The following is a 26,654-nucleotide window of genomic DNA, read 5'->3' on the forward strand; positions in this document are numbered from 1 at the left end:
GCGGAAAGAGTTTTCTTATACGTTTCGTTCCCTCATGGTTACATCCTCGGAGCAGAGGCAACAAGCTATGTATCGGGAACTAATTGCGTACTTTTAATTTATCGCTGTTTTGCGTGCTTGGCATAGGCAAGAAAGGCGGGCGGGTGGGTGTGTGAAACGACCCGATTAGTCGCAGCCCACTGTAGCTCTGCACAGGTAATCTCTCATTGGTGGAAGCTGTTTACAGTTTATGTGCGGACGGGTGTTTACGGGGGATTATTTCTGGGTGATTTAATTGTTAATGTTGAATAAATGAGTTCAACGATATTGTAATTTAATAATCCATGTTGAGTTATGGTGTCAAGGTACTTGGAACGAGATTAATGTTCTATCTACAACTTAAGCTAAGACAAAACAAGCAAAAAATGAGGAAAAAGCAACGATACTGTATTTTCCTAACAGTACCACTTACTATGAATTTGCAAATCGACGGTCATGAAACCAAAGAGACTGTCTTCCTTGCAAATGGAAAACACGTAAACTTTACGTGTTATGCTGAAGACTCAATGCCAAAAGCAAATATTTCCTGGAAATGTGACAGAAAAGCTTGTGAAGGTTCTCCATTGAATGTTTTGCATAAAAATTTGAACAATGCGGGTCGACAATTGTTCACCACAAGTTCAACAATTGCTACTTTGCTACTTTGTACCATATCGTATATCGCCGTGCCTTTCATGGACATATATTTATTCACATGGCGAGTCGAGGTGTCGGTATCCTCTTTAATACCCGATTAACCTTCACAGTTTTCGAAGAAGAATTCAATTCCCTCCGTAGTTGTATAATACTCTTTGTCCAGATGAACATTGTATATACACTATTGCTTGTATTTATGCTCCCAATATTGATACTCCATGATATTTCATTGACATATCCGATGCCTTAAATATATTCCAGTGTGATACCTTTATCTTTGGATGAGATATAAATGTTGTTTTCATCCTAGAGCTGGACAAACAAAAAAGATTAATCCGAGAACTAATTTCAAGGCTATACATAAATGCCTTAAGTTGATGATATTGCATGACCTTGGTGATATCTGGAGGGAACGGAACCATTTCGTTTACAATTAAACCTGGAGATTTAATGTTACACCAGGTAGTCACTGCAGACTGGATTATTATCTCATTTCAAGACATGTTAGTTTGGCAGTTACAGATAATCTCCTTCCCTCGGGTTTTCAATCATACCATTCATTGGTTTGTCTAATAATGTCCACCCAAGCAGTAAGTAGATGTCCGTGTTACTGTAAATTTAACAATTCTCTGTTGAATGACTCGGAGATTATTTCTCTAATTATTGAGCTTATATCCGTAATGAACGAGAGAAGAACACTTTGCATGACACTGTCGTTCGGTGGGAAATATTGATGTTTAATATTCGTTGAAGTAATATGAGATTCGCAAAAAGAAAGAGATAGAGAGAGGCGATCTAAAAAGCATGAACGCATTCATAAATCAGCAACTATATAGCGAAGGGTCCGCAAGCGCAAGCTCAGAACGAACGTCTGTTATATTATGATTATAAGCCAAGAGGCACCATCATTACATCCCGTGCAAGGCGGGTGGGGGAAGGAGAAATTAATTTAAAATCCTTTTTTTTACATCTGGAAAAAAATAAGTCACTGAATGGAATGCTAAAAGTTTAGGAGAGCAACATTACATACGTCAACAGACAAGAATGGTATTCTCGACGTTCTATACCCTATAGGGATGCAATCCGGCTCCTTTTTGGCGAAAGGCTACCAGACCAGAATATTAACGATATTAATTTACAGTCCTGTGAAGACAAACTTATCTTAGAGGAATGCTACCAAGCTTGAACGGCAATAGGTTTGGACAAAGCTCTAGTCAGTAACGGTCTCTTCGTTGCCGTTTATAAGACTTTTAAGAATTTATTCGGGAAGCTGGTATTAGGATCGCTAAATTGCGGGTATCGTAAAGGGTATCTCTTAATAGAACAGACAAGAGGTATCTATCTGAAAAATTCATAAGACTGCCACCTCCCTACAAAATTATTATCTATCACGCTCTTAAATACGGACTACAAAATTTATGCAAAGGTGTCAACTTCTAGATTAAAACGTACCATCCATCTCTTTGGCCCGCATCATACCACTTTTTTTCCAGACATTCATTTGGGAGAATAATAGATTCGTTTTAGACCTTGTAAAGTATTGTCGCATACGATAATCCGGGTTTTATGTTCCTATTGGATTTTGATAAGTTTAGCTTTGGCACTAGCTAAAACTTTGATTGACGTGTTCTGCAACAAGTATAACCCTTGTATCTGTAATAATGGTTATTCGACTGATTTTCTGCCCCCTTCAACGGGATGGGAGGGGGTGTCAGGGCTGTCAATTAACTCATTATCTATTCATTCTGGTTGCAGAGGTGCTGGCTATAGAAAAGTCCGTGATCATAATATTATTTTAACATTACCATTACACATGGAACAGCTCAGCTACTTCTGATTTCTTTCGCCAATGACGGCAAGTACTTTTTCCGACTGAATTATCAGTTTTAATTACTTGACTTCTTGTCATATGTGAAATTCAGTAATTTCAGAAGTACACCACATTATTGTCACAACATGCCAGTATGTACATTGTAAAATTAGCTGTTTGGATAAAAAAAATACATTAATTATTGATATATAACACTGGGTTCATTTTTTTATATTATATAAGACATCACTGACAAAATATCCCTCCGGCTATTTTATACAATCTGATTTGGTCAAATTGTAGTCATCTGGACCTCTTTTATAGAAAAAATCTGAGAATCCCGCCCAAACACAAACAGTTCTACCAGCTTTCGATCACCAAAACATCAGAAAACAAATCTCAATGATGTCTTGCCAATTAGGATTTAGCATAAATAAAAGAAAAAGGAAGTCCCACCCATTACCTTATAAGGCTGACTAAATTATTATGATTCGTTATGCTGAATTATGCAATATTTGTTGCAGAAGCCGCTGAATTAGTCACTTTTATTTTCATTTCCCATGTTGCTTAACACCCAAATAACATTGCATGAAAAGATCATATATAATTTGATGATCATGCTATGCTTTTACATCCATATATATTCTTTCCAATCCTCTGATAATGTACCTATTTAAATTCATCAAGTTACCTTTACTATGATATTACATCCGGTGCAAAATTGTTAACATAAATGACTGTTGTTTTAGAATCGGCAACCTAGTGCCATTCGTCTACAATTGATACCAATGTGCGTATAGTTTCGCATTTTTTCCCTGCAGAGTGCACTGATTAAGTAATCAGTTGAAGGAACAAGATTTATCAATGTCCAATTGACGTTCCGCATACTAATGTGTATCACAGAACAGTGGATCTTGTCAAAGTTTCGGTTGGCCTTGAGCTTTATCAAAATGTCAGTAGTAGTATTTATAGTTTTTAAGAGCTTTCCAACATCCATAGTCCAAGCAATCGTTACTGCATACCGAGCATCGAATTTGAGGGGTTTGCGTAAGCTAGTTCATAGCGAAATCACCATGCAAGCTCTTGTATCTCGCGCCTTAACGTTGGCTTCCCGCTGCCTTAAAGAGTCCAATTAACGTTGGTTTTTTCTAGTCAGATAAATGTATAATATTTGTAACAAACCAAATTCAATGAGAATACACACTACTTCCTCTACCCCCCAGCCTATACCCACCCGCCTTACATGTTGATTGCACATCTGACCACATTATACGTATCAAGAAAAGACAATATTGGATTAGCACTTACACCTCAATAAAGATTGTATTGTTACTGGTAGCAGAATTACTATCACAACAATACTTAAACACGTTACAATTTTTATGTTTTATTTAAAGTCATGAAAAACAAAAACGTTTGATTTTTTTTTGGATAAAGTTCAATTGAAGAGCGCCATCTGTTAACAAAGCAAATGGGGAAAAAAACAAACAAACGGGTTTTTCAATGAGAGACGATTATTCGCAAACGTAGCCTTGCCGATTTCCACGATTCATAAGACAGTCGATGAAAGAAAGACAAATCAAATAAGAAAGGAAGAAGGGAAAGGTAGGTATCAAACTTAAGAAGAGAATAACGAGATGCGACCACAACAAAATAATGGACTTACAAGGGAAAAAGGGTTACAAATTGAAAAATTGGACGGGTACGCACCGAACGGGTACTTAAGCCTTCGGATTTGTTGTGGGCCTCGTGGAACTCATTTTGCTATTCATTTCCGAATGATCGACAACAGTGATATATTCAAAGGTCATCCAAAGTACATGTTCTTTTCTAGGGTTGCACATTCTGTGTTGTTCGTATATTAACTTTGTTCTCAGCCCACCATGTCTATGTCACTTCCGTATAGAGAGAAGGTCGGCTTTACAAATAATGTATTCTATATATCTATCTTCGTGCTAGGAAAATGCAATTTCGATGGAAAGTCAAAGTCTAAAGCATGGAAAGAACACGTAACAAGCATGGTGTCGTATTTTGAGAATATGCGATTAGATGTCGAAGTTCAAATGTTTAACACTTGTTTTAATATATATATATATGACCCAAAGCGTTTTTTCCGGACCCTCTTTTAAACTCTATACATGTCTCCATACACGTCTTTTGATGCGATTTTTTTTGGTCTGTGTCTCTTTCTTGATTCTAAGTTTTGAATGGTCGCAGGTTTTTCTTGCCTTTCTTTTAGGGTTCAAATTTACTGTGATGTTTCCAGCATCAGTTTGACTGAAGAAACATGTAACACATGCAATGTTCGTAAAACAAGGAAATAAATGAGATGCTTGTATATTCAGAAACACGAAGTCTCCTATATTTATGGGCTGGTCAATTGTTAATGAAACTCGTGTACCTGAAAATCAGGAAGCGAAACTACTTTTTGTTTTAAGTTATATGAAAGAGAAGATTGTCCATAATCAGTTGTTGCCATGGACTGATTTATGACTCTGATTGAAGTACAATTGCTTTATGTTCCTGTTAATCATGTATGTAAACAAATAAAACACTCTAAGAACATTTTTTTTGTATCACGCGTCGAAGGTCGGTTGTCAATGAATGGAGCGGTTGATGCCATTTCTAGCAAATTGAATATGAAACTTGTTTATTCCGAAGTGATGTCACAGTGTTAGAACAGTGTCATTTATTCAAAAGTGTAAGCAACATCTGAACCTGATTGATATTGTACACTTGATTGTAAACTGTACACTGGAGTGTACTCTGTGTACAGGATATACTGCACACAGTACACAGCGTTCACTGTACGCATTCTTCACTGAAGCACTGTGCACCCAAGTGTACATATTGTACCCTTGATGAAGGTGTATTTACCTATCATCACCGTCATAAGGCTTATGTATATGTAAATGTTTAAACTAAGAAAACCTAATATGACGTTTTGACGGAACTTATATAGTTTGTCTCAGCAGGGAAAGATTGCAGGTACAACACATTCACACCGTACACGAACATCCATGTCTTAACAGTGTCGATGGTATTTTCCATAGTATATCTCCCCTCGACCTCTTTTCACAAACATGTATCATATTCATCCCTAATCAATTGAATTTAACTTCTCTCATTGTTATTTTGTATCTCCCCTTTCGCTCTCACTCCTTTCAGAGCCGCAAAGGCTCTCTACAAAGTTTTTCTCCAGCAGCCCGTTCATCATTTGGTACCTCCCATACCTAACTATAGCAACGGTTATAATTGTGGATATTAATGTTTCTGAGTCTCTTGGACAATATATGATAAGGTCAAAATTCGTACATGTTCTTCGAATTAAGAAGAAGAAGGCTGCTCTGGGCTACTAACATTTACCTTGAGGTCAAATATAAGAAAAAAAATGGATTGTGAATACCAGAGCAAAAATTGTTTATACTGTAACATCCTCAAGTTAGTTTTGATTAAAAATCATGATCATATTGACTATGAAGGGCAAACCTCAAACGGCATAGGGAAATGATGTTCTGTGGATTTATCAATGATCCGAATTCACTATTTTGCATCCCATATGCTACTATGCAGCTCAATTGTTCACGATATTTAAAACAACAACTTGTTTCATTTTTTCTGTCAATGATTGATTGATTTTGATTGATGTATCCAGGATAAGCTAGAGCATTTTCTTTTCGACTGAATAGCTCTTGAACAGATTACGCATTAATAATAAGTACAACAAAAATGATTCATTTCGGTCTATATAAACACTCTGCAACAAAAGCTGCAGTTAAGCCTCACACCCTTATGGACTGGTATAAATGCTGACATTTATTGACCGTCTCTCAATTAATAAATTCGGTTTTACTTCTATTGAAGTTTATTAACGTAATCTAACTTGATATTTACCAGCTTCCTAGGACGATTACCTCTGAACTGTCAAATGATCGAGAGAAGCTCCAATAGAACTTTTTAGCCGAGATATCATAACTTGTGATAAGAAAACAATGTTATATTAATTGTTGTCTTCAAATGGCGAAATCTTGATTGCTGGACTTTCTGCTCTAACTGACAGCAATACTATGATTGAATTTTCAGTAGTCAGTATAAGCTTAAATGAACGTTTGATAACAATGTTATGCCAATTTTCTTATTTAAATAACGACATAGCTCTTCATTGCGGAAATTATTATGTTTTAAATGACAGTAATTATATAAGCAACTTTCAGCAGTAGGTATAAACTGAAATGAGCGGTTGATGCCATTTCTAGCATATTGAATATGATACTTGTTTATTCCGAAGTGATGTCACAGTGTTAGAACAGTGTCATTTTTTCAGAAGTGTAAGCCTCATCTGAAGTTGATTTCCAATAGCCTTTGTTGGCTGTTATTTATAATATTCAGACTAACGTTCAAGTGAGATTTTTTCTACAACTGACACATGTATTTTCGGTACAACTTTCATGCTCAATTAATTTGACTTTGCAAAATAATTTATTCAGTCATGATGATAACTGTAAATCATCCGTACATTTTTATTTGAACTTTACGAATCGAAAACGAGAGGCTTAATAAAACTGACAACGCCTTTATTTTCGATAACGCCTTTGTGCTAGAAGGCAATTTCATGTACTCATCCAAGTGCGCATGCGTAGGTATGACTGTTCGGTAAAGCTTTTCGATCAAATGTTTGAAGTAGTGTTTCGCGTTCGTCACATTTTTGCAACAGTATGGAGAAGTCCGTTGAGTTATAATCATGTACATTCAAAGGAGTGATACAATACATGACGAGGCGTTAGAGCGGAACGAAACTACGCACAATCAAATGCAAAGCTAAAATGTTGATACTTAGAAAACTAATCATCACATGGATGTTTCCGTATTTCCTAATATATGTACTAAATCAGGCGTTGGCAGGTAAATATAAATATATTTTCCTTTATGTAAAATGTTAATGAAACAAACATTTCTGCGTAAAATATTTTCGGTCTGACTTGTATTTCAAGATCAATATTTCTTCTTTTTATAGACAAACAGAACACGGTCCAACGGCAGACAAAATTGGCTAAGGTTGGATTCTCTACGGAAATAACATGTTCGATTGATTTCCTTGACAGAAATTATATTGTAATATGGTATAAAAACGGGAAGTATTTATTTGAACACGAGCCAAGAATGTCCCTTAATTTAAGTAGAGATGGACGTATCTATACAAGAAATGAACAAGAAGACATTGCCTTATTAAGGATACAGAATGTTAGTGTGAGAGACGGGGGGAAATATGACTGTAAAGCTGTTCCTACTTTCGTTGGTACACCGATGTTCCAGTATTGGAAAATTAACGTACAAGGTTTGTAAGATTATTTATCATTTTCTAATATTTGAGGGATATTTTGGTGACAGATTGTATGTGAAAAGTATATTCAAGATAAAAAGTTTGCACCGTCAAAACACCATCTCAATATCTTGTCCCGAATTCAATATTACTGATTGGGTCTGACCTATCTTGACTGGCTTTGTGGTTTATGTAGAAATATTTTTTTCCTTTATAGATAACTTATTTAAATATTATGAAGGAATACAAGGACTATTTCAACTCAACAGCTCCCATGTAATCATTCGTTCTGCTGTCGCCAGATACTTCTTTCAAATTATAGCAAATTTTTAAACAATCATATCAATGTGATAAAACATGGTATGATATTGTGTTGACATAATATTGATAGCAACTTAAAAATGTACCGTAATCAACCTCAGCTAATAGAAAACTGTTTGCAGAATATTCCTTTATCGGCTACCCTTTTCTAAACTGACTGTTTGTGTTCTTAGATGGACCGATTATAGCCTCTACCAGATATGTTATGGAGAATGAGACATTTTCAGCTCAATGCTGTGTGACATTCACTTATTCCACCGAGCCAGTGAAGTATTTATGGACTATTGGCATTCCATTGGCTACGAAAATCACAGACAATTTTGACGGAAATGTCACCTGCAGTAATGTGTCATTTACCGCAGTAAGAGGAGTTCACAACAAGTTACTTGTGTGCACAGTACAAAACGAATTGAATTCTTCTACTCACAAGAGAATTAATGTAATGGGTAAGTAGAACGACACTTTGGTGTAGCCGAAGTTAACATTAACATTTACACATGGACCGGATACGACCCATTTGCATTCAAAAAAGGTTCCTATATCCTATATTCTACAGCCATCATTGTGCACTTAACTTATCGAAGACAAGAAGAAAAGTTCTTTTTCGTAATTTATTATTGAAATACTGTTATTTTACAGACACAAATGAGTTTTCCCACCTGTGACATTTGAAAACCAAGAACATGTTACAAACATAATTATCAGAATACACATGTAACGCTATGATGGTTTACGTTCAATTATTATTCACACTTAGTCTACCTTTAAAGCGATCAAATATTGGATTTTCCTAGTAGATTGAAGAAATATTAGTTGATAAACTGCCAATTCAGTAATAAAGTTGGTAAAATTTTGTCTGTTTACAAACCTTTGCTTTGTAATACAATTCATAAAGTGTCACCACAATGAGTTTCAAGCCAGAATACCTCACCTAAAACTAAATAATTGCGAATTTCTTTAGGTGAGGTAGTTCAACTTTCTTCGTTTTTGTTTATAATTTGAATGTGTTCAACACGGTGCTGACATTTGAAAGAATGTCAATTATATTTAACATTGAATATTACTGTTTTGTGTCTTTTTTTCTCCTTAGTTCACGTTTTTTTCCCTAAAGTCTTACTTAAACCATAACAACTAAAATGGTTCTGTAGTGTAATAACAGTCATCTAACTCCAAGCAAAACAAGTTTGCCTAATAAAGATGTGCATTTTATGATGACAATATTCGTTCATTAAACTTAGACCAAAAACAAGTTGTTGCCAAACCTAGAGATATTTTCATTAAATTGGAATTACAATAAAACATTCGCATACGCCAAAACCAAAATAAGCACCAATGCCCTTAACTTACATACGAACATGTATTACCGCCATCATAAGGTACTTTTTACGCGTATTGTTTGTAGAGTACCTGGCCGACGTAATAGAAGGTAATATCTTACTCATATTGAGCAAACAGTAAGGGGATCAGGAAAAAGTTCTTTAACAAGTTTGTCAAAATGATATGTGTTGCTATGTGAAAACATGTCATTTAATTGATAGCTTCAAATAAGTATTATCGTAGCGGAAAGAGTTTCCTTGTGATATACGTTTCGTTCTCTCAGGGTTACATCCTCGGAGCAGAGGCAACAAGGGATGCAACGGGAACTAATTGCGTACTTTTAATTTATCGCTGTTTCCCGTGCTTGGCATAGGCAAGCAAGGCCGGCGGATCTGTATGTGAAACGACCCGATTAGTCACAGCTCACTGTAGCTATGTACAGGTAGTCTCAGATTGGTGGAAGCTGTTTGCAATTTTATGCGGCCGGGTGTTAAAGGGGGGGGGGGCTATTTCTGGTGTATTTAATTGTTCATGTTGAATCAAAGTGTTCAACGATATTGTAATGTAATAATCTATGTTGAGTTATGGATTCAAGGTATTTGGAACGAGATTAATGTTCTATCTACGACATAAGCTAAGACAAAACAAGCCAAAATATGAAAAAAAAGCAACGATACTGTATTTTTCCTAACAGTACCACCAACTATGAATTTGCAAATCAACGGTCATGAAACCAATGCGACTGTCTTCCTTGCAAACGGAACACACGTAAACTTTACGTGTTATGCTGAAGACTCAATGCCAAAAGCAAATATTTCCTGGAAATGTGGCAGAAAAACTTGTGAAGGTTCTCCATTGTATGATTTGCATAAAAGGTTGAACAGTGCGAGTTTAGAATTGTTCACCACAAGTTCAACAATCAACTACATGGCAATGCGGAACGAAGATGTCATTTGCACTGCTGGAATGTATGGAAAAAGAAACTGGACCAAAAGTGTCAAAATCTCTGTATTTGGTAACGAAATATTTTGTTTTATATGTTACGGGTTTAATGTAGGATTGGTACTTCATACTGATTTATTAAAACATTACAAAGAAGGCAACAAGATGCAAACAAATGCTTTTAATGAAGAAATGTTCTTTGCTAATTGAGTGATAAAAGAATTACATTATATATGATATTCTTTACTGTCAGAACGTCTATAAGGATACGTTACATAAATTCGGTTGTATGGCATATCATAGACGTTTAAGCGTTTGCTTATCAGTTATGTACAGGAGCTTGGTAAACTTTATAAGTAATACATTCTAAATGCCAATAGCGCACTGATGTGTGATGTTTTAGCATTCGTCAATCTCCTTTAACGTTCATTCAATCACACGAAACATTTTTAAAATGGATAATTATAGATGATCAATTTTTTAATTGAAATAATTTGTTTGAAAACTGACGTCATTAAAGTTATTGACAGCCATTATTTTTAATAAATGTATTTCCCATTTTCTTTTGGCTAGATCTCAATCCGGACCGTAAGTGTAAATTTGTGTTTCCTTTTGTAACTAATTCGACATAATATGATTCCTTTCAAAATATATTATAAAGGTTTCCTTGTTCACTATTTGCTTTTGCTACACTGTAATAAGATGTCTCACACAATTTTCCGCTGGTAGCCCGCATCATTAATTACTTTTATCCTTATCTTCTCAGTGTAAATCTACAATAACTCCAAAGCTTATGAATATCTTTTTTATCGATGTAAGATGCAAAAACATGCACAACAAACAATGATAAAAGTTAGGTTACGGTGTTTGGCTTTAGAGCCCAACAAGTCAAGTCGACATTGCTTGCTCATTTAATTTTTCGACACTCTCATATTATTTTGGCCATGCTCATATTATTTTTGGACATAGTTATATTAGTTTCGACATGTTTATATAAATTTTTTGGACATGCTTGTATTATTTTGGACATGCTTATATAGTTTTGTACAATTTGGATACATATGGTATTCCGTACAGTCGTCAACTTCTATCTCGGGCTAACTCCTGTTACAACCTTCACGCAGACAGCTTACAAGCTCTTATAGATGCTCTCATAAATGTCATTGAACCCAAAACTCACAGTGTGCAGTTTACTGATTGTTCTTTTATCTTGTTTCGGTCGCAAAGAGTTGAAGTATCTTCCAAACCGAATTGAAAAGGCTCAGAATATATTTTCAGAAACTGCTAAGACATTACTTGCTAGAAAAAGCATACAATAGTTAATGCTATGTAGCTGTCTCATAGCATTATTAAACAACTTTTTATTGGCGCTACTTAAATGTTTCTGATTGATTGATGATAAAAAGCAAGCAACAGATGGCCTGATTAACTAAAACTTTGTCTCTTTCAAACACTTTTTCAATACTGATACCTAATATTTGTTGCTTACCAAGTTTCCTTTGAGCTTTTTATGTTGATTTTAATATTCATGAAGTAAAAGTATTGACGTATCGTAAGTATAAATAATTAGAGACTCTTGAATGATATTCCTTCTTTTATGGTTTTCGAAAATATAAATTTAATGTTGAGTAACTTTGGATTGAATTTCCTATTATAAATGTAGATAATTACTTATTCTGCTTACACTAAAGGACCCAGAAACAACATGTTAGTGCATCTTGTTATAATTCTGACTGGTGGCGTTGTCTTAACAGGATGTCTGTTAATCATGCGGAACAAACTTTGTTGTAAGTATATGTAGTTTAAGCAAACGTTTAATAAAATTGTCTTACATTCAGCGTAATTTTACACAAATTTAAATTCTTTCGTTTTTACTTTTTAGAACGTTGAATACACTAAGATTTGCTTTACTAAGAAACCACAACCAATTAAATAAAACGGAAAAAACGAATTGTTAACTATGGCACTGTACTAGTGATGGGTACGGTTACGTTAATGTTTAATGCATAGTCTGCCAAAACATCGGGAATGGAAACATGAACGAAGACCTTTGATTAAAAGTAAAATACGCACTAAATTGAAGTACCTTTAAAATATAACAACATTTTGCATGACGTGTAATGTAGATATGGTGTTCATATTACTGTATTATTGAAAAATGAAGAATAGGAATAGACCAATCATTTCAATTTAAAGTTTTTAAGAATCATCTGAAACATCAAAAAAGTTGATATAAAGTTTTCTGATTGTTCATTTAAGCGCATAGAACAACTTTACTATTACCGTGATTCCCGTTCTGTGTCAGTGTTCGTTCGTTCCTTGTCAATCCTAGGTTTAATAATTTATTTCAGGATTGTATTCCAATGTACTAGACATCGAAAATACTATTTCCTTTATTTTTTTCTTAATTTAAGCAATTAAATGGAATAATATCCAACAATTGTCTATTTTAATGTTAGCGTAGCACGTTACGGCTGCACCTTATTCAACTTATATACGGTGCCTATATCATTTAAAATTTCATCTCAGGTTTAATGTATGTATATATCTTTATCATAGTTTTCAACCTATTTGTCAGTCAACGAACTTTAAAAATTGTATGAAATATCATCTGTTGTTCAGAAACGGGGAGACCTCCCTAGACAACCGCTATACACACGTTGCAATGAGTACAAGAGAATTGCCTCCAACTCAATCGAACCGTGCAGAGCCTTTTAATATTGGTAATCACTTCCATAGTTTTTCATTTTGTGACATTGGACACTTAGATGAGTATTGTTTAATGCAAATATACACGTTATGCTCTGTCTCCAATTTAAGTACTGTCTCATAAAGTTCAAATAACTTTGGAGTCTTCCATGCGTTATCCGCTCAAGCAACTGTTTATACCGTCAATGAAAAAACCCAGAAAAGTTTACAAAATAAAGACGAATCACAAATAGTCATGAACTCTGGTGACAAAGCCATATTTTGATTCAAATATTCATCAATATTCTTTAAACATGCACAAAATTAATGTTTAAACCTTATTGAATGAAATTTTGTTTATCCTGTTGAATAAAATGGTACTTTTCTTTAAATTGAATGAACGTTGTGACATACAAAGAAGTTGGTAATCAACTATGTAGGCTTTAGTATTCAACAGTAAGAAATGCAAACCCGTAGATATTAAAAAAATGGCAACATTTATTTGTACTACAGGACAAAGTAGAAAAGAGAAAGGAAATTAAAATCGTGAGAACGAACGAAAATGTTTGAGTGCCGACGATGTTAAGTTAAGTTTCCAGCTTTCTGGGGAAGGCACAATGACGTACTGGGTAGCAACCCTCTTGTCTGGGGACAGCTCGTCGAGCTTTACCAAAGTCATCGCTAAATCTGTTTCAGGTAACGCACAATCTGTGACTTTTTACTACAAGGCTAAACGCCAGCAGCAGCAAGTGCAATTTACAGTATGATTTTTATGGGTTTTATGAGGTTTTACACTTCATATTCATATTGATGAAAATATCCATTTTGAAGGTTAAAGTAACGTCAAAGAGATAAGAGATCAATTCTACACCTAATAAATCAATAACCTGATTACGTATCCTAAGTCAAAGTATATGCTTATGGCACTATTGTCTAGATATAAAAAAATGTATGTCTATAAGTCAGAGTAGAACGTATAAACTACTCCTCTCTGCACCTAAATGTAATGTAACGCTTTCAAAAGAGAGGCTCAACATAACGTATTCGATACAATTGCGTAGTTAAGGCCTTGAATGTTTGATACATTTAAATATCTTCAAAGACAGATAGGTTACTTTCTATTTTTATGCAGAAAATGCGCGTATGAAAGAAATACTTAACTTTCGAGCTTTGGCAAGCACTGTTATCAGGTTGCAAATACACGAAAACATCGTTGAAGTTCTGGGGTTTCAATTGAAGACGGTAAGTATTCCTGGCCTGTTTACATTAATCGATATATCATTTTGAGTTGACCTTGATACGTTACACACACCTGTACATAAATGAGACCTGGAACTTAGTTTACAATTTGATTTTGATAATTTTCTTGTGTGAGATATGGCCTCATAGTTCTCATTCGGCACAAATAATTATGTGTCATAGCACAATATAGATCAACATCTACATGAAAATCTTTTTCAGTGCCTTATTTTATATAACAAGAGTATATCGAAACGGGAACATTAAAGGACTTTTTTGATGTCCGGTGGTTCATATAAGGTGACTCCACCGAACTACGAGAAAAACGTACAGCTAACCACATTTGCAGCTGATGTTTGCGCAGGAATGTACTTTCTTGCCAAGCAAAATGTAAGAGTACAGTATTGCATTTTGTTTGTATGTTTCCTTGTTCCTCTTGATATGTTAAATGAACATATGTCACAACATATGATATTTTTTTTAAAGAATTTACTCCTATAGATCCAGACAGGGTAGAAATATTTTACTTTTTATTTGTACATATGCAAAAGTATGCAGCTGGGCTGGTGTGACCCGCTATCATTTACTAAGTTGCTTGTAACTTCAAACTAAACGTGGTCTTTTCAAAGGGAGTCCATGGTGAAGGGTAAGGGTGCCTTTCAAACATCATAAGTGATTCAAACTACTATGTTCAAAGTGTTTGTTATCTAGTATTTTCGAGAGAAGTAAGTTAGGACCGATGTGATACGAAAGTGAAAGTCAACTCTCATGTTACATTTGACAGTTGTTCTAGGACAGGAAGTATGCTTTGCTATTACTAGTTTCTCATCTTTTCAAATGATGTTTATTCCTTTCTACTTACGCACTGAAAGTATCGACATCCAGGTTTATCAGCTAGGAAAGCACTACTCAGTTCTACAGAAAGATGTAAACTGTATGATTTCAACATCATATAAAGAAGGTACATTTAGTGAAAATGAACTTACGACCTTTTTTAAATTTACTTCCGTATGTCCATTAACAACTTTATAATTTTGTAGGCAATTGTACTAACTCTGATAAAAAAAATATGGGTTTTACCAGATGCAACATCATACAAAGAAAGTACATTTAGTGAAAATGAACTTACGACCATTTTTAAATTTACCTCCATATGTTCATTAACACCTTTATCAGTTTGTAGGCAATTGCACTAACTCTGATAAAAAAATATGAGTTAGCTTAATAATTACGCTAACTAGGAAAATGCTAATCTCATTTACTTATGACAAAGCAGTCATGTAGGGCCCCATACACAATCACGTGTTATGTGACACAATATGTATTTGTTATGTTAAAAAACAACTTATTTTGTCTTGTTGCTCAGAAAATTCCACCAATAGCATGGCTTGCTCCTGAGACAGTCTTTATTGGTAATTATTTGGAGAAGTCAGACGTTTGGAGTTTTGGCGTTGTTTTGTGGGAAATCTACTCTTTAGATGTGCGAAAAAGTTACTTTGCTAAAGTATGTTAAAGTTTATCATAAAATGGAACTTAAGAGAGACTGAACTATATCATATTATATTTTATACAACACCTTATTTTTTGTCTGGTCATTTGATTGGTCCATTGATCGTTGATTGCATGTAAAATCCGCTCTATTCCACTCTATGAAATAGAACCATGGGTTATACTTTTTTGGTAGCACTTTTTTCAATGGTCAGAGAGCAGAGAAACCTGTCTGTTCAAAACAATATGTGCATGAGTGCATTTCACCCATCTTAATATAAAATGTTGTATAAAACAAATAATGAATGGTTTCCATTCGTGCAATAGTGCAAAAGTTTCATTCGTTGAAAGATGTAGTTAGTTCCATTCAACTCGGCTGCGCCTCATTGAATGGAAAAAAAACATATTTCAACTCATGAAATATTTGCCATATTGCACTCATAACCATTCATTATTTGTATAATATGATATTATAGTTTGTGGTATATGAAACCGTATATAACACCACGTAAACTGACATTGTATGAGATTTTGTGGTGGAAATTGCAATATTCTTTTGTATTGATAGTATATCGAATAAAAAAGGAATTTAACTTTTATGTAAACTGCTGAATTGTTAAATAATGTGCGGTATTAAGCCACATGTATAGTATATCAGATACGAAGCATGCAATTTCAATCAACAGTTGAACAAAAAGTAAATGTATTTAATATTTCTAGGGGAAACACCATTTGGAGGTCTAACCTGTGCTGAGATCGAAAACAAAATGAGACTTAAGGAAACTTTGGAACAACCAATGGCGTGTGCAGGAGGAATGCAAGTATAATTTCTTGTCATGCGATAAAAAAGAATATTAAGAAATGTCTTAAAGAGAGGTGACTCCCCTCTCCAATAAAACTATTATGTGAAAATTAACTTGAAACTATACCAAAAAGGCCTACAAACCATGTAAAGCGCTAACATAAATATGCTTTTATAAATAATAAATACGTCTGGTTAGGGAAGTACATTTATCAGAAAAACCTATATGACAAAGAAGATCACGTATGATCTTTTATGTTTAAGAGTAAATATAATGTATTTTAGTGGAAATTTTTCTCTTTCTTTAGATTTGGTGCTATGTTATCGATGTGGAATCCAGCAATAGACTAACGACCATCTTTCGAGAGTCTACAGATGATTCTTCAAGGATATTTGAATGACATGAGACTAGTAAGATTGATATTAATGTTATCATTACACATACACAATTCCTATATATTATACTGACAATATCTTTTCATTGTATGGCAAAAGTGCAAACATACTGATAGAAAATAAATCACTGGATGTCACTTTTGTATACTGCCTGATGCAATTGTGGATTCGAGACCCATTATGTCCTATAATCGATTCATATTGTTAGTCTCCTTTCCTTGCTGCTTTAACAGATTGTGGCTTTTTTACTCAATATGACAAAAGTCATTATTCCAGTTATTTGATAACACTAATGTAGCACCGATGAAAAGACAAATAGCAGGTTTGATTTTTATTCTTGTAACGAAACTACCAAGAGAATGGGACAGGGTTGGAGCTAGGTTGACTAAGCTATGGCAGCTTGAACTCTGCATTTCCTAATGTAACTGTAGGTTCATATTACGTTTTCAATTATCAGTAGCGTTACTTATTCTTCTTTATCCGCCTTGGCTCACATGCCTTTCTCGGTTGATTGTGAGTATAAAACCTCATTGGAAGTAAAAAAGTACAAATAAATTATATATAAATTCTCAAATCATGTCATTAATTTGAGGGGTTCTTCATGTGCTTGTTTGTCAGTATTGGCGAGTATTAGATAAAGACTTGCCTGGAGATGTACAACACTTCTCAACTATATTTGCCCCATAAAGACATATACCTTAGCCGAAAGTTGGAACAGTACTGCGTTTATTTTCTTGTGATTATGTACAAAGAAAACATGATATTAATGGTACACATTCCAATTCAATATAGCAAACTTTTAGAATCGTGTCGCGACGTGACATGTTATCCAATTCTTCTTTTCATTTGGCAATTCTTCAAAAGCGATGGACTTCGAAGTAGATGTAATGCAGTGGTCTGCAGAACAGTTTCGATATTGTTTAGCTATGAAATAAAATTCACTTGTCAATGGCTATACCCCAAGCAAGCAAACATTAGCTTTCCACTAATTTCCTTCATTACTTGTTACCATCAGCGAAATTATCAACAACGGTTGCAATCCCACCACAATACGTCCCTTCCAAAGAGAAAACTTGAGAAGTATTTGTAAAAATATATATTGCCGCACTTTGAGAAGGTTTAATAATTGATTGTAGGTACTAGATTTAATGTAAGCTTTCATTTGTTAACATGTCTTCCGCGTTATTAATCTTACTTCAAAGAGATATGCTCATAGGCTACTAAGCAGGCCATTCTAGCTGTTTGCAATGCTTTAATAAGATTATTTTGTTTTTCTCTCTAAACTATACTTTAAGTATTATGAGGAATATGAAATTGTACATTGATAAGAATGCCCCTTTCTTCCCCACCTGTCTCTCAAGCCCCTGTTTTTGTTTACCCTTGCAACTTGGTATTAAGCATATCCAAAACGTTTCCATGTTTTATAATTGTTCCACACAGGATTAGGTCTAATGAAAAGCAACCGAAGAAAAAGAATGGTAACTGATGGTGAAAGACCTCTCTTATCTGCTGGAATCATCTCGACAATACGTTCCATCGGCGTTTTAAACAAATCCCATAGTTTCAATTGTCATGTGAAATCTCAAATATTGTTAAACGATCAAAATTGACATTTTCTATAACTTTTCCAGCTAAATTTGTACACAGGATAACTCTAAACACTTATTTCACAACCCTATTAAAAATTTAACTATTTTTTAACATTAATGTGAATACTGAAACAGAGTTAGACATCTCTTTCATATATTTCCTTTCAAGGTATATTTTTATGTCGATAATTTCCAACACATCGGCTTCATGAATTAAACACAAGTCGTTATTAATCTAATCAACACTATAAAACACCTTAGTGATTTATATAATTTGCCCAAGCAATTGGTTTGTTTCAGTAAATACATTAATGCGTGAATGTACATGTTGTATTCCGTAATATTCGATGCGTCCTAAGAAACCATTAAAGGATTGATAGCGATGTTTAATAACAAAATGTTATACCTCAGACAGGAGTTACTAAAAAAGTATCTTGAAAACCCACTCTGCTTGTTATTTTTAGTATCACCTGTTGGGGTAGATATCCACCTTATCCCTTTCATTGCATGTGATTTTTTGGTTTGTATTTACTCTACTCCAAATGTAAGTCATGGTATAAAAGTGGTCATTTTAGGGGGGGGGGAGAGGTTATTAATTCACACCAACTCTTTGTTTTCAACCTGTCATGTTTATATTTTTCAGTCTAGCCAAAACTACCTGCTGAATTCAACTTCCGCTTCCTAAGTGAATGTAGGCCTACAATAAAGTAAAAACTTGGACAGGATGCGCTTTTTAACTTAGTTTTAGCATTTTTCTGAAGTTAGATCTGCTATGTGATTTTTCTGATCTATAAATATCTTAATTTCTATAATTTACTCTGTCAATTGTTATCGCTTGTGTTTGGAAATATTTTGTGTACTTTGTTCTTCCCTCCTTGAGACTTCAGCCATTGCCGCCTCGCCTATTGAGGAGATGCGTGAGACCTAGAAAGCTCCCAAGATTTAACATGCGTGAATAGTGTGCCAGGCTAATATACTACTGTTCATAAATGTATTTATTACGTCCATGTGTTTTAGGTAGGCCTATTAGCTTCATTGTTAGCCACTATATCAGTGATCCAATGCTTTATTAATATTGAGCCACTGAATGTACGAATATACCTGGGCCTTTCTTGCTAATTAGGGGCCGCCACACCTTTACGGACCACCCACGCTGCTCACCCCTCCCCCCCCCCAAAAAAAAATTAGGTATATTTTAGACGTGACGAACAATATTAAAAATACAATCCTACAATTTAATTTACACCTGTTTTCCCCATATGGCTTACCCTCAGCTAAGCTATGGCTACCATCAGAATGCCCTAGCGTGCTTTTATATCTTCACTTACCTGTGTAAAACGATGAATAAAGCAGAGCTTGGAAAGTAACGTGAAGTCCCTTTTCCCTCTACAAACCGATTTTACATTTTCATTTTAGCAAAACAAATCGTTCTACGTTACACGCCAAGTGATGGTGGCGCTCCGCTTACAAAGTGTCAAGATGGTTCCTTTGGAGAAATGGTCCACCCATGAAAAAGTTCTTAAAAGGGCCCTGGTATACAGTACACGAAGATGAAAAGTTTCACTATATAACAGTTGGACAATACATAATAATTCTCGATGTTCCTCAACTGCCCCATTAGAAACCATACCTGACCAATTCAAATAACCACTACTTCATCAGTTCTTAAAATAATTTTAACGGAACCTGATAAAATCCATTGAGGCCCTAATCAAGACTAGCACGCCTTGGATCACCTTATAAATGGGTCATATGAATTCTAAAGACATTGCAGAAGTGTCTAATAATACGTCTTGCCCGGTCCAAAGAGAGTTTGACCAATTGAAATGACCACTAAATAATCACTTAATAAAATTAGTGTAACGGGACAACAAATAAAATCATTTGGGCCCTAATCAAGACCAGCACGCTTTGGACCACCCAACCAACCTGTCAAATGAACTCTAAATACATTGTAGAAGGGTACCATTATGCGTCTTGCCCGGTACAAAGAGAGTTTGACCAATTAAAATGACCACTAAGTCATCACTACTTAACATAATGTTACGGGACCTGAAAAAGAGAAATGAGCCCTGATCAGCCTGCCTTGGACCACCCAACCAATTGGTCATATGAACTCTAAAGACATGTATAAGGGAACTATAATGCGTCTTGTCCGGTCCAAAGTGTGTTTGACCAATTAAAATGACCACTAAATCATAATTTATTAAATTAATATGACGGCACAAGGAATAAAAAGGTTTTGGGCCCTAATCAAGAACAGCACACCTTTGACCACCCAACCAACCTGTCATATATGAACTCTAAATACATTGTGCTTCTTGCCCGGTCCAAAGAGTGCTTGACCAATTGAAATGACCACAAAATCATCACTACATAAAATTAGTGTAACGGGACAACAAATAAAATCATTTGGGCCCTAATCAAGACCAGCACGCTTTGGACCACCCAACCAACCTGTCAAATGAACTCTAAATACATTGTAGAAGGGTACCATTATGCGTCTTGCCCGGCACAAAGAGAGTTTGACCAATTAAAATGACCACTAAGTCATCACTACTTAACATAATGTTACGGGACCTGAAAAAGAGAAATGAGCCCTGATCAGCCTGCCTTGGACCACCCAACCAATTGGTCATATGAACTCTAAAGACATGTATAAGGGAACTATAATGCGTCTTGTCCGGTCCAAAGTGTGTTTGACCAATTAAAATGACCACTAAATCATAATTTATTAAATTAATATGACGGCACAAGGAATAAAAAGGTTTTGGGCCCTAATCAAGAACAGCACACCTTTGACCACCCAACCAACCTGTCATATATGAACTCTAAATACATTGTGCTTCTTGCCCGGTCCAAAGAGTGCTTGACCAATTGAAATGACCACAAAATCATCACTACATAAAACGGGACCACGAAAAAGCATTATGCCCTAACCCATCCAGCAAGCTTGGATCACCAAACCGATGGGTAACATGAACTCTAAGGACATTGTAGAAGAGTACCATAATGCGTTGAACCCGGTCCAAAGAGTGCTTGACCAATTTAAACGACCACTGCATCATCACTTCTTAAATTAATGTCCATCTCATATGTTATGTATCGTGCGTTTAGTGTCAACCGGTAGCATTACAAATTGCACTTTGGACCCTCAAGGAATGAAAAATAGAGAACTCGTTTCATATATATGGCCAAATTATGTAGGAAACTTTTTTACAATTTTAGAAACTTACCTCTACCTCTAAATGAATTCCGAATTCATAGATATGTCAGCATATATATATAACATTTTAACTTGCGCAAATCACTTACGAAATTTCAGGCTTAATCAAAGTGGAAAATTGCAATGTGGCAGTTATTTGAACAAAATTGCATAAAGAGACAGCATCTTTCCAGGGGTGTAGCAAGGTTGTAGCAGTTTGTAGCAGGCATGCACTGTCTTAAAAGCTCAACTGAAGCTTACAGCCGGACCAACAATCAAGAAATAAACCATCTCTTAAGACTCTCATGCATTAATGGCAGATGCAGTAACGTTCAAACATTGAACAATGTCACTTTAAGTCTTCTAACGTGGGTCAGAGACATTCGTAGAAGGAAAGAAGGAAATGGCTTTTTCTGATATTTAATTCATTTGGGAATACAAATGTCAAAAAGCAGTTAAAGTACTATCAACATGCTGCAGATTCTTTCAGTTATCTATCACTTAAGAATGTTAATGGTTCTACGCAAGGGAGCAATCACGCTATGATAAATATGAACTCTTAGCCTTTTAAAGGTTAAATCGTTAAATACACTTGTAAGTGATTAGAAAGTGTAATTCTGACTTCATTTAACAAACGCTTAATTGACCTAAAATCTGGCACTTTTGTTAATGGATTTAATGTGTATTGTGTATTGAGTAAAATTTGTATAGTAAGATTATGGAAGTTAAAATTAATATTTAGGTAAAAGTGAATAAAAGGAAATTTACTAAAAACTCACACTAACTCTGGTCATGTTTAGTTGGAATAAACCCAGTGAAACTGCTTGGTGAATCTGCTTTATACACTCAAGTATAAACTTGCTATTGAAAAATCGCTAAGAAAGGACAAGCACATGCATGGGAACACGATAAAATCAAAATGCATAGAATGGCACTATAGGGTAACTTGGATTGGTTCATTACCAACTATGACTAATGGAGATCATAAATAAATCAGAAAGAGATTTCGATAAAGAATGTATGTCTGGGTAGAACTATTCACTTGAGGATTATTTGCTAAATAAACTATTAAAATTAGTAAGTTTACCTCCGCTTGACCCGAGATGACTGATTGTCTTTGTCAGCTCTAGAATGTAGCAGTGGAATATTTCAGAATCTACGAAGGGGGTAACAGCGTTCACATCCACTTTCAAGGAGAGAGGCAAGAAAACGTCTCTGTTCTTTAAATATGTAAATGTGTGCCGTGTGAAACGAATAAAAGAAATGAAATTAAGTTATATGAACGAATAATTAAAAAATAAACGGTTGCCAGTCTACAGAAATCACTTCATTCTGAGAAATGAAGTTTCGCTAAGGTTCCCCCCCCAAAAATGCGCGTGTGTTTCTTCGGAATGGGAAAGAAACTTTGTATGCTGATGATAGTAAACCACCAATTAGCATTAAACTTGCGCGCCAAATGTGTTGCTTTTGTTTTATATCACCACACCGGTACAGTAGAGTAAAGATTAAAAAAAAAAAAATATTGATGAATCTACTGGGTAATGATTGTGCATTAGTCATTTGAATTTGGTCAAATACTCTTTGGACCGGATAAGACACATTATGGGACTCTTCAACAACGTCCTTCGAATTCATATGACCCATTGGTTGGGTGGTCCGATGAGTGCTGGTTTTGACTATGGCCTTACGGTTTGTTTGTTAGGTCCCGTTACACTGATTTGTGAAGTGATGATTTAGTGGTCATTTTAATTGGTCAAGCACTTTTTGCACCGAGCAAGACGCATTATGGTACTCTTTTCAAATTGTCATTAGAGTTCATATGACCCATTGGTTGGGTGGTTCAAGGCGTGCTGGTTTGATTGGGGTCTTAAGGAGTTTTTCATGTCCCGTTACATTCATTTACTAAGTGATGATTTAGTGGCCATTTTAATTCGTCAAGCACTCTTTGGATCGAACAAGACGCTCGTACATATGTATATCGGCTAAATGTATACAATTACAAATGCACTGTGTTTTGTTGTGTTGTATACTATACACAATATAATTGTCTACATTAATGTGTTGTGTAGAGCGGAGTCAAGCGAGTAAACAAACGATCGAGGACTGCCTATAATGGGCGCAATAGCTGGGAATAGTCGCTTCATTGTGTTAAGAACACTATATACTTTCGTTCATATATCAGGCGCGTATCCAGGATTTTCTAACCCGGGGGGCGCGAATTACTATCTAAGCGGAGCGCCACCATCAGTTGGCGCGGAGCGTACAAGAAAATTTCTGGTTTTGATACCCCCCAGATCACCGGAAATGACACTTCTCGGGCTTGAAAATGACCAACCAAATGTACACTTTTGCCTGAGAACCAAGTATTTCTCAATTTTTTTTTCCATCCATAACCTTTTTGAAGATTGTCACCAGTCACACATCATGTTCGACCTGATTGCATGTCCTATGGATCATTGCTTTTGTAGGCGATTCTACGTCACGGCCCACAATATCCGAAAGCCCCACTTTTCAAGGTTTTAAGCCCATTATTTGTTGAGAATTTGAAAATTCACATTTCTCGTGAATAAAAATCACTTGAAAACATACCCATAATGTTGCACAAAATTCAATCTATGGACAATTAATAGGGAAAAACCTTCTTCAACCCCTAATAAACAGATACAAATTGCACGAGTAGAGGAAAGTATGATGAAGAATGTTGGTGAGGAAATTTTCGAAAATTCAGACACAGTTAATTTATTGGTGTAGAAATATTGCAACCTCTTATTATGGCTATTATAAAACTTGGTTGAAGGAAATGAAAAATAGCAGATATTTCCGATATCAGGTATATCGAAACCGAACACTACACACATAGGCGTAGGTCCCGTAGGAGGCGGGGCTGCAGCCCCCACCCCCCGCCCAGCAACCAATTGTTTTCCCATTTTTTGGGGGCACCTACTGAGAGACAAGTAAATAGCAATGAATAGCTTAAAAATGATCTCCTTGGTAATTAAAATAAAGTTCTAAGATTGGCCGACATTACTACTGTAAAAGAGAGTTTGACATAAATGGATCTGTATGCTTTTTCTCCATCTACATAAGACATTTGGTTGTTTACATTAGCATCCGGTGGTATATTGTGCTACTTTCACGGACCGTGCGGAACACGATGCCATGCAATGTAATGACCGATGCTTGCTTATATGATATTGGCATCGATGTGTTGAACGCGCGAAAAATTTTGGCTTTTTTTTCGGGCAAGTCGTTACAGCCCCAAATCCAATTGGGCTACGCCTTCGAATACACACATAGACAGTTTTTGAGGCTGTTCATCGTGGAACAGGCATTTCAATGCTCACTGATATGATGTTATATCTGCTCTTTGCTTTACAAATTCAAACAGGCGTGTAGCGAGTAATTGCCAAGAGAGGGGCGAAGCCTGTATGCAAACTATCTAAGCGAAGCGCCACCATAAGTTGGCGCGAAGCGTACAAGAAAAATTTTGGCCGAAAATGCCTCCCAGATCGCTGGAAATGACACTTCCCAGGCCTTGTAAGTTGCATCTAAGCATTGTCTATTTTGAAATTACTAGCGATGTCATAAAGAAAATTTGCTCGGGGGGGGGGGGCGGTCGCCCCCTTCCCGAAATGCGTCATGTTCCCGACGACCCCGTCGAGTTCAAGACCAGCCACAGTTGGTTCCATATAGCACAATTGTACAATTGTTCAAGGCGTCCATACACACACACGCGTTATGATAGACCATATTTAGTATTTATATAGATACATTAGTGAGAGAGGGAAAAAACGTCAAAAATGGAGTTGTTGGTGTAAGGGGTAGGGTGAGGCGCACACCCCCTCCGTAATCCTTGATCTGTCACTGGCTACCCTGTGTATATAATAGGGATCAGCGCTTTAACTATGACTGTTCCTCTTTCTCTTCCCGAGGTCTTGGCTCTCTTCTACTTCCTCCTTTTCTCCTTTTTCTCTCTATTTTCTTTTTCTTTTCCCTTCCTTTCTCTCCTCCTTTTCCCTTTTTTCTTCTCTTTTTTCTCTCCTCTTTTTCTTACCGGGGGGCGCGCGCCCCCAACGCCCCCCCTGGATACGCACCTGATTATATACCTACAAAAAGTTTTGAAAAGTTGCTAATGTGAATATCTTGAATATGTTCGTGTTCATCATACTAATATCGAACAGAGTATGGAGGGATCCATGTTGAATACTCAAGTATATCACATGTTCGCTGAAAGCCAATCAGAATCGAGGAAATAATTTCAGTGTCAGTTCAGTTTTGGAAAAAATATTCGCGACCTGGCAAGACACATAATGGCACTTTTCTACATTGGCATTAGAGTTCATATGACCCATTGGTTGGGTGGTCCAAGGCGTGCTGGTTTGGATTAGGGTCTTAAGGAGTTTTCAGGTCTTTGGCCTATAACATTCATTTACGAAGTGATGTTTTAGTGGTCATTTTAATTGGTCAAGCACTCTTTGGACCGGCAAGACGCAAGATGGTACCCTTCTACAATGTCTTAAGATTTCATATGACCCATTGGTTAGGTGGTCCAAGGCGTACTAGTCTTGATTAGGGAGTAAAGTGATTTTTTTCAGGTCCCGTTACATTAATTTAAGTAATGATGAAGTAGTTGTCATTTTAATTGGTCAAAAACTCTTTGGACCGGGCAAGATGCATTATGGTACCTTCTACTTTGTCATAAGAGTTCATATGACCCATATATATATACCTCTTTCCACGACCAAATGTTGAACATCTTGTAAGAAAGCTTTCATCTAACCATTAGGTGTTACGTTTGTTGAATAAGTAAATGGATAGGTAGCAGTTACTCATTCGCGAACGAGGAATATATATATAACTTC

The 26,654-nt window shown here is 35.7% G+C and overlaps 1 protein-coding gene and 1 long non-coding RNA gene across 10 annotated transcripts in view; both read left to right on the forward strand.

Annotated features, from left to right (window-relative positions):
- Positions 1–26,654, forward strand: part of LOC139976861 (uncharacterized) — a 52,496-nt gene that overhangs the window by 2,606 nt on the left and 23,236 nt on the right. For 4 of the 9 annotated variants that reach the window (XM_071985706.1, XM_071985707.1, XM_071985704.1 and 1 more), the window contains exons 4-7: positions 7,500–7,820; positions 8,300–8,572; positions 10,138–10,458; positions 10,959–10,973. In XM_071985706.1, coding sequence (XP_071841807.1) covers positions 7,500–7,820; positions 8,300–8,572; positions 10,138–10,458; positions 10,959–10,973 — 930 coding nt within the window. Of the gene's footprint in view, positions 1–7,499; positions 7,821–8,299; positions 8,573–10,137; positions 10,459–10,958; positions 10,974–12,076; positions 12,173–12,644; positions 12,689–12,944; positions 13,109–13,586; positions 13,770–26,654 lie in introns of those variants that run through there. The other 5 variants (XM_071985708.1, XM_071985710.1, XM_071985709.1 and 2 more) reach the window with 5 other exon arrangements.
- On the forward strand, positions 13,753–19,707 carry LOC139976866 (uncharacterized). Its single transcript, XR_011796300.1, has 8 exons — positions 13,753–13,769; positions 14,206–14,315; positions 14,535–14,702; positions 15,185–15,273; positions 15,679–15,816; positions 16,521–16,617; positions 16,911–17,013; positions 18,439–19,707. It is a non-coding gene; the product is annotated as an uncharacterized lncRNA (long non-coding RNA).

The sequence above is a fragment of the Apostichopus japonicus genome, chromosome 12, assembly GCF_037975245.1.
Source record: "Apostichopus japonicus isolate 1M-3 chromosome 12, ASM3797524v1, whole genome shotgun sequence".
In the NCBI taxonomy this organism is placed as follows: Eukaryota; Metazoa; Echinodermata; class Holothuroidea; order Aspidochirotida; family Stichopodidae; genus Apostichopus; species Apostichopus japonicus.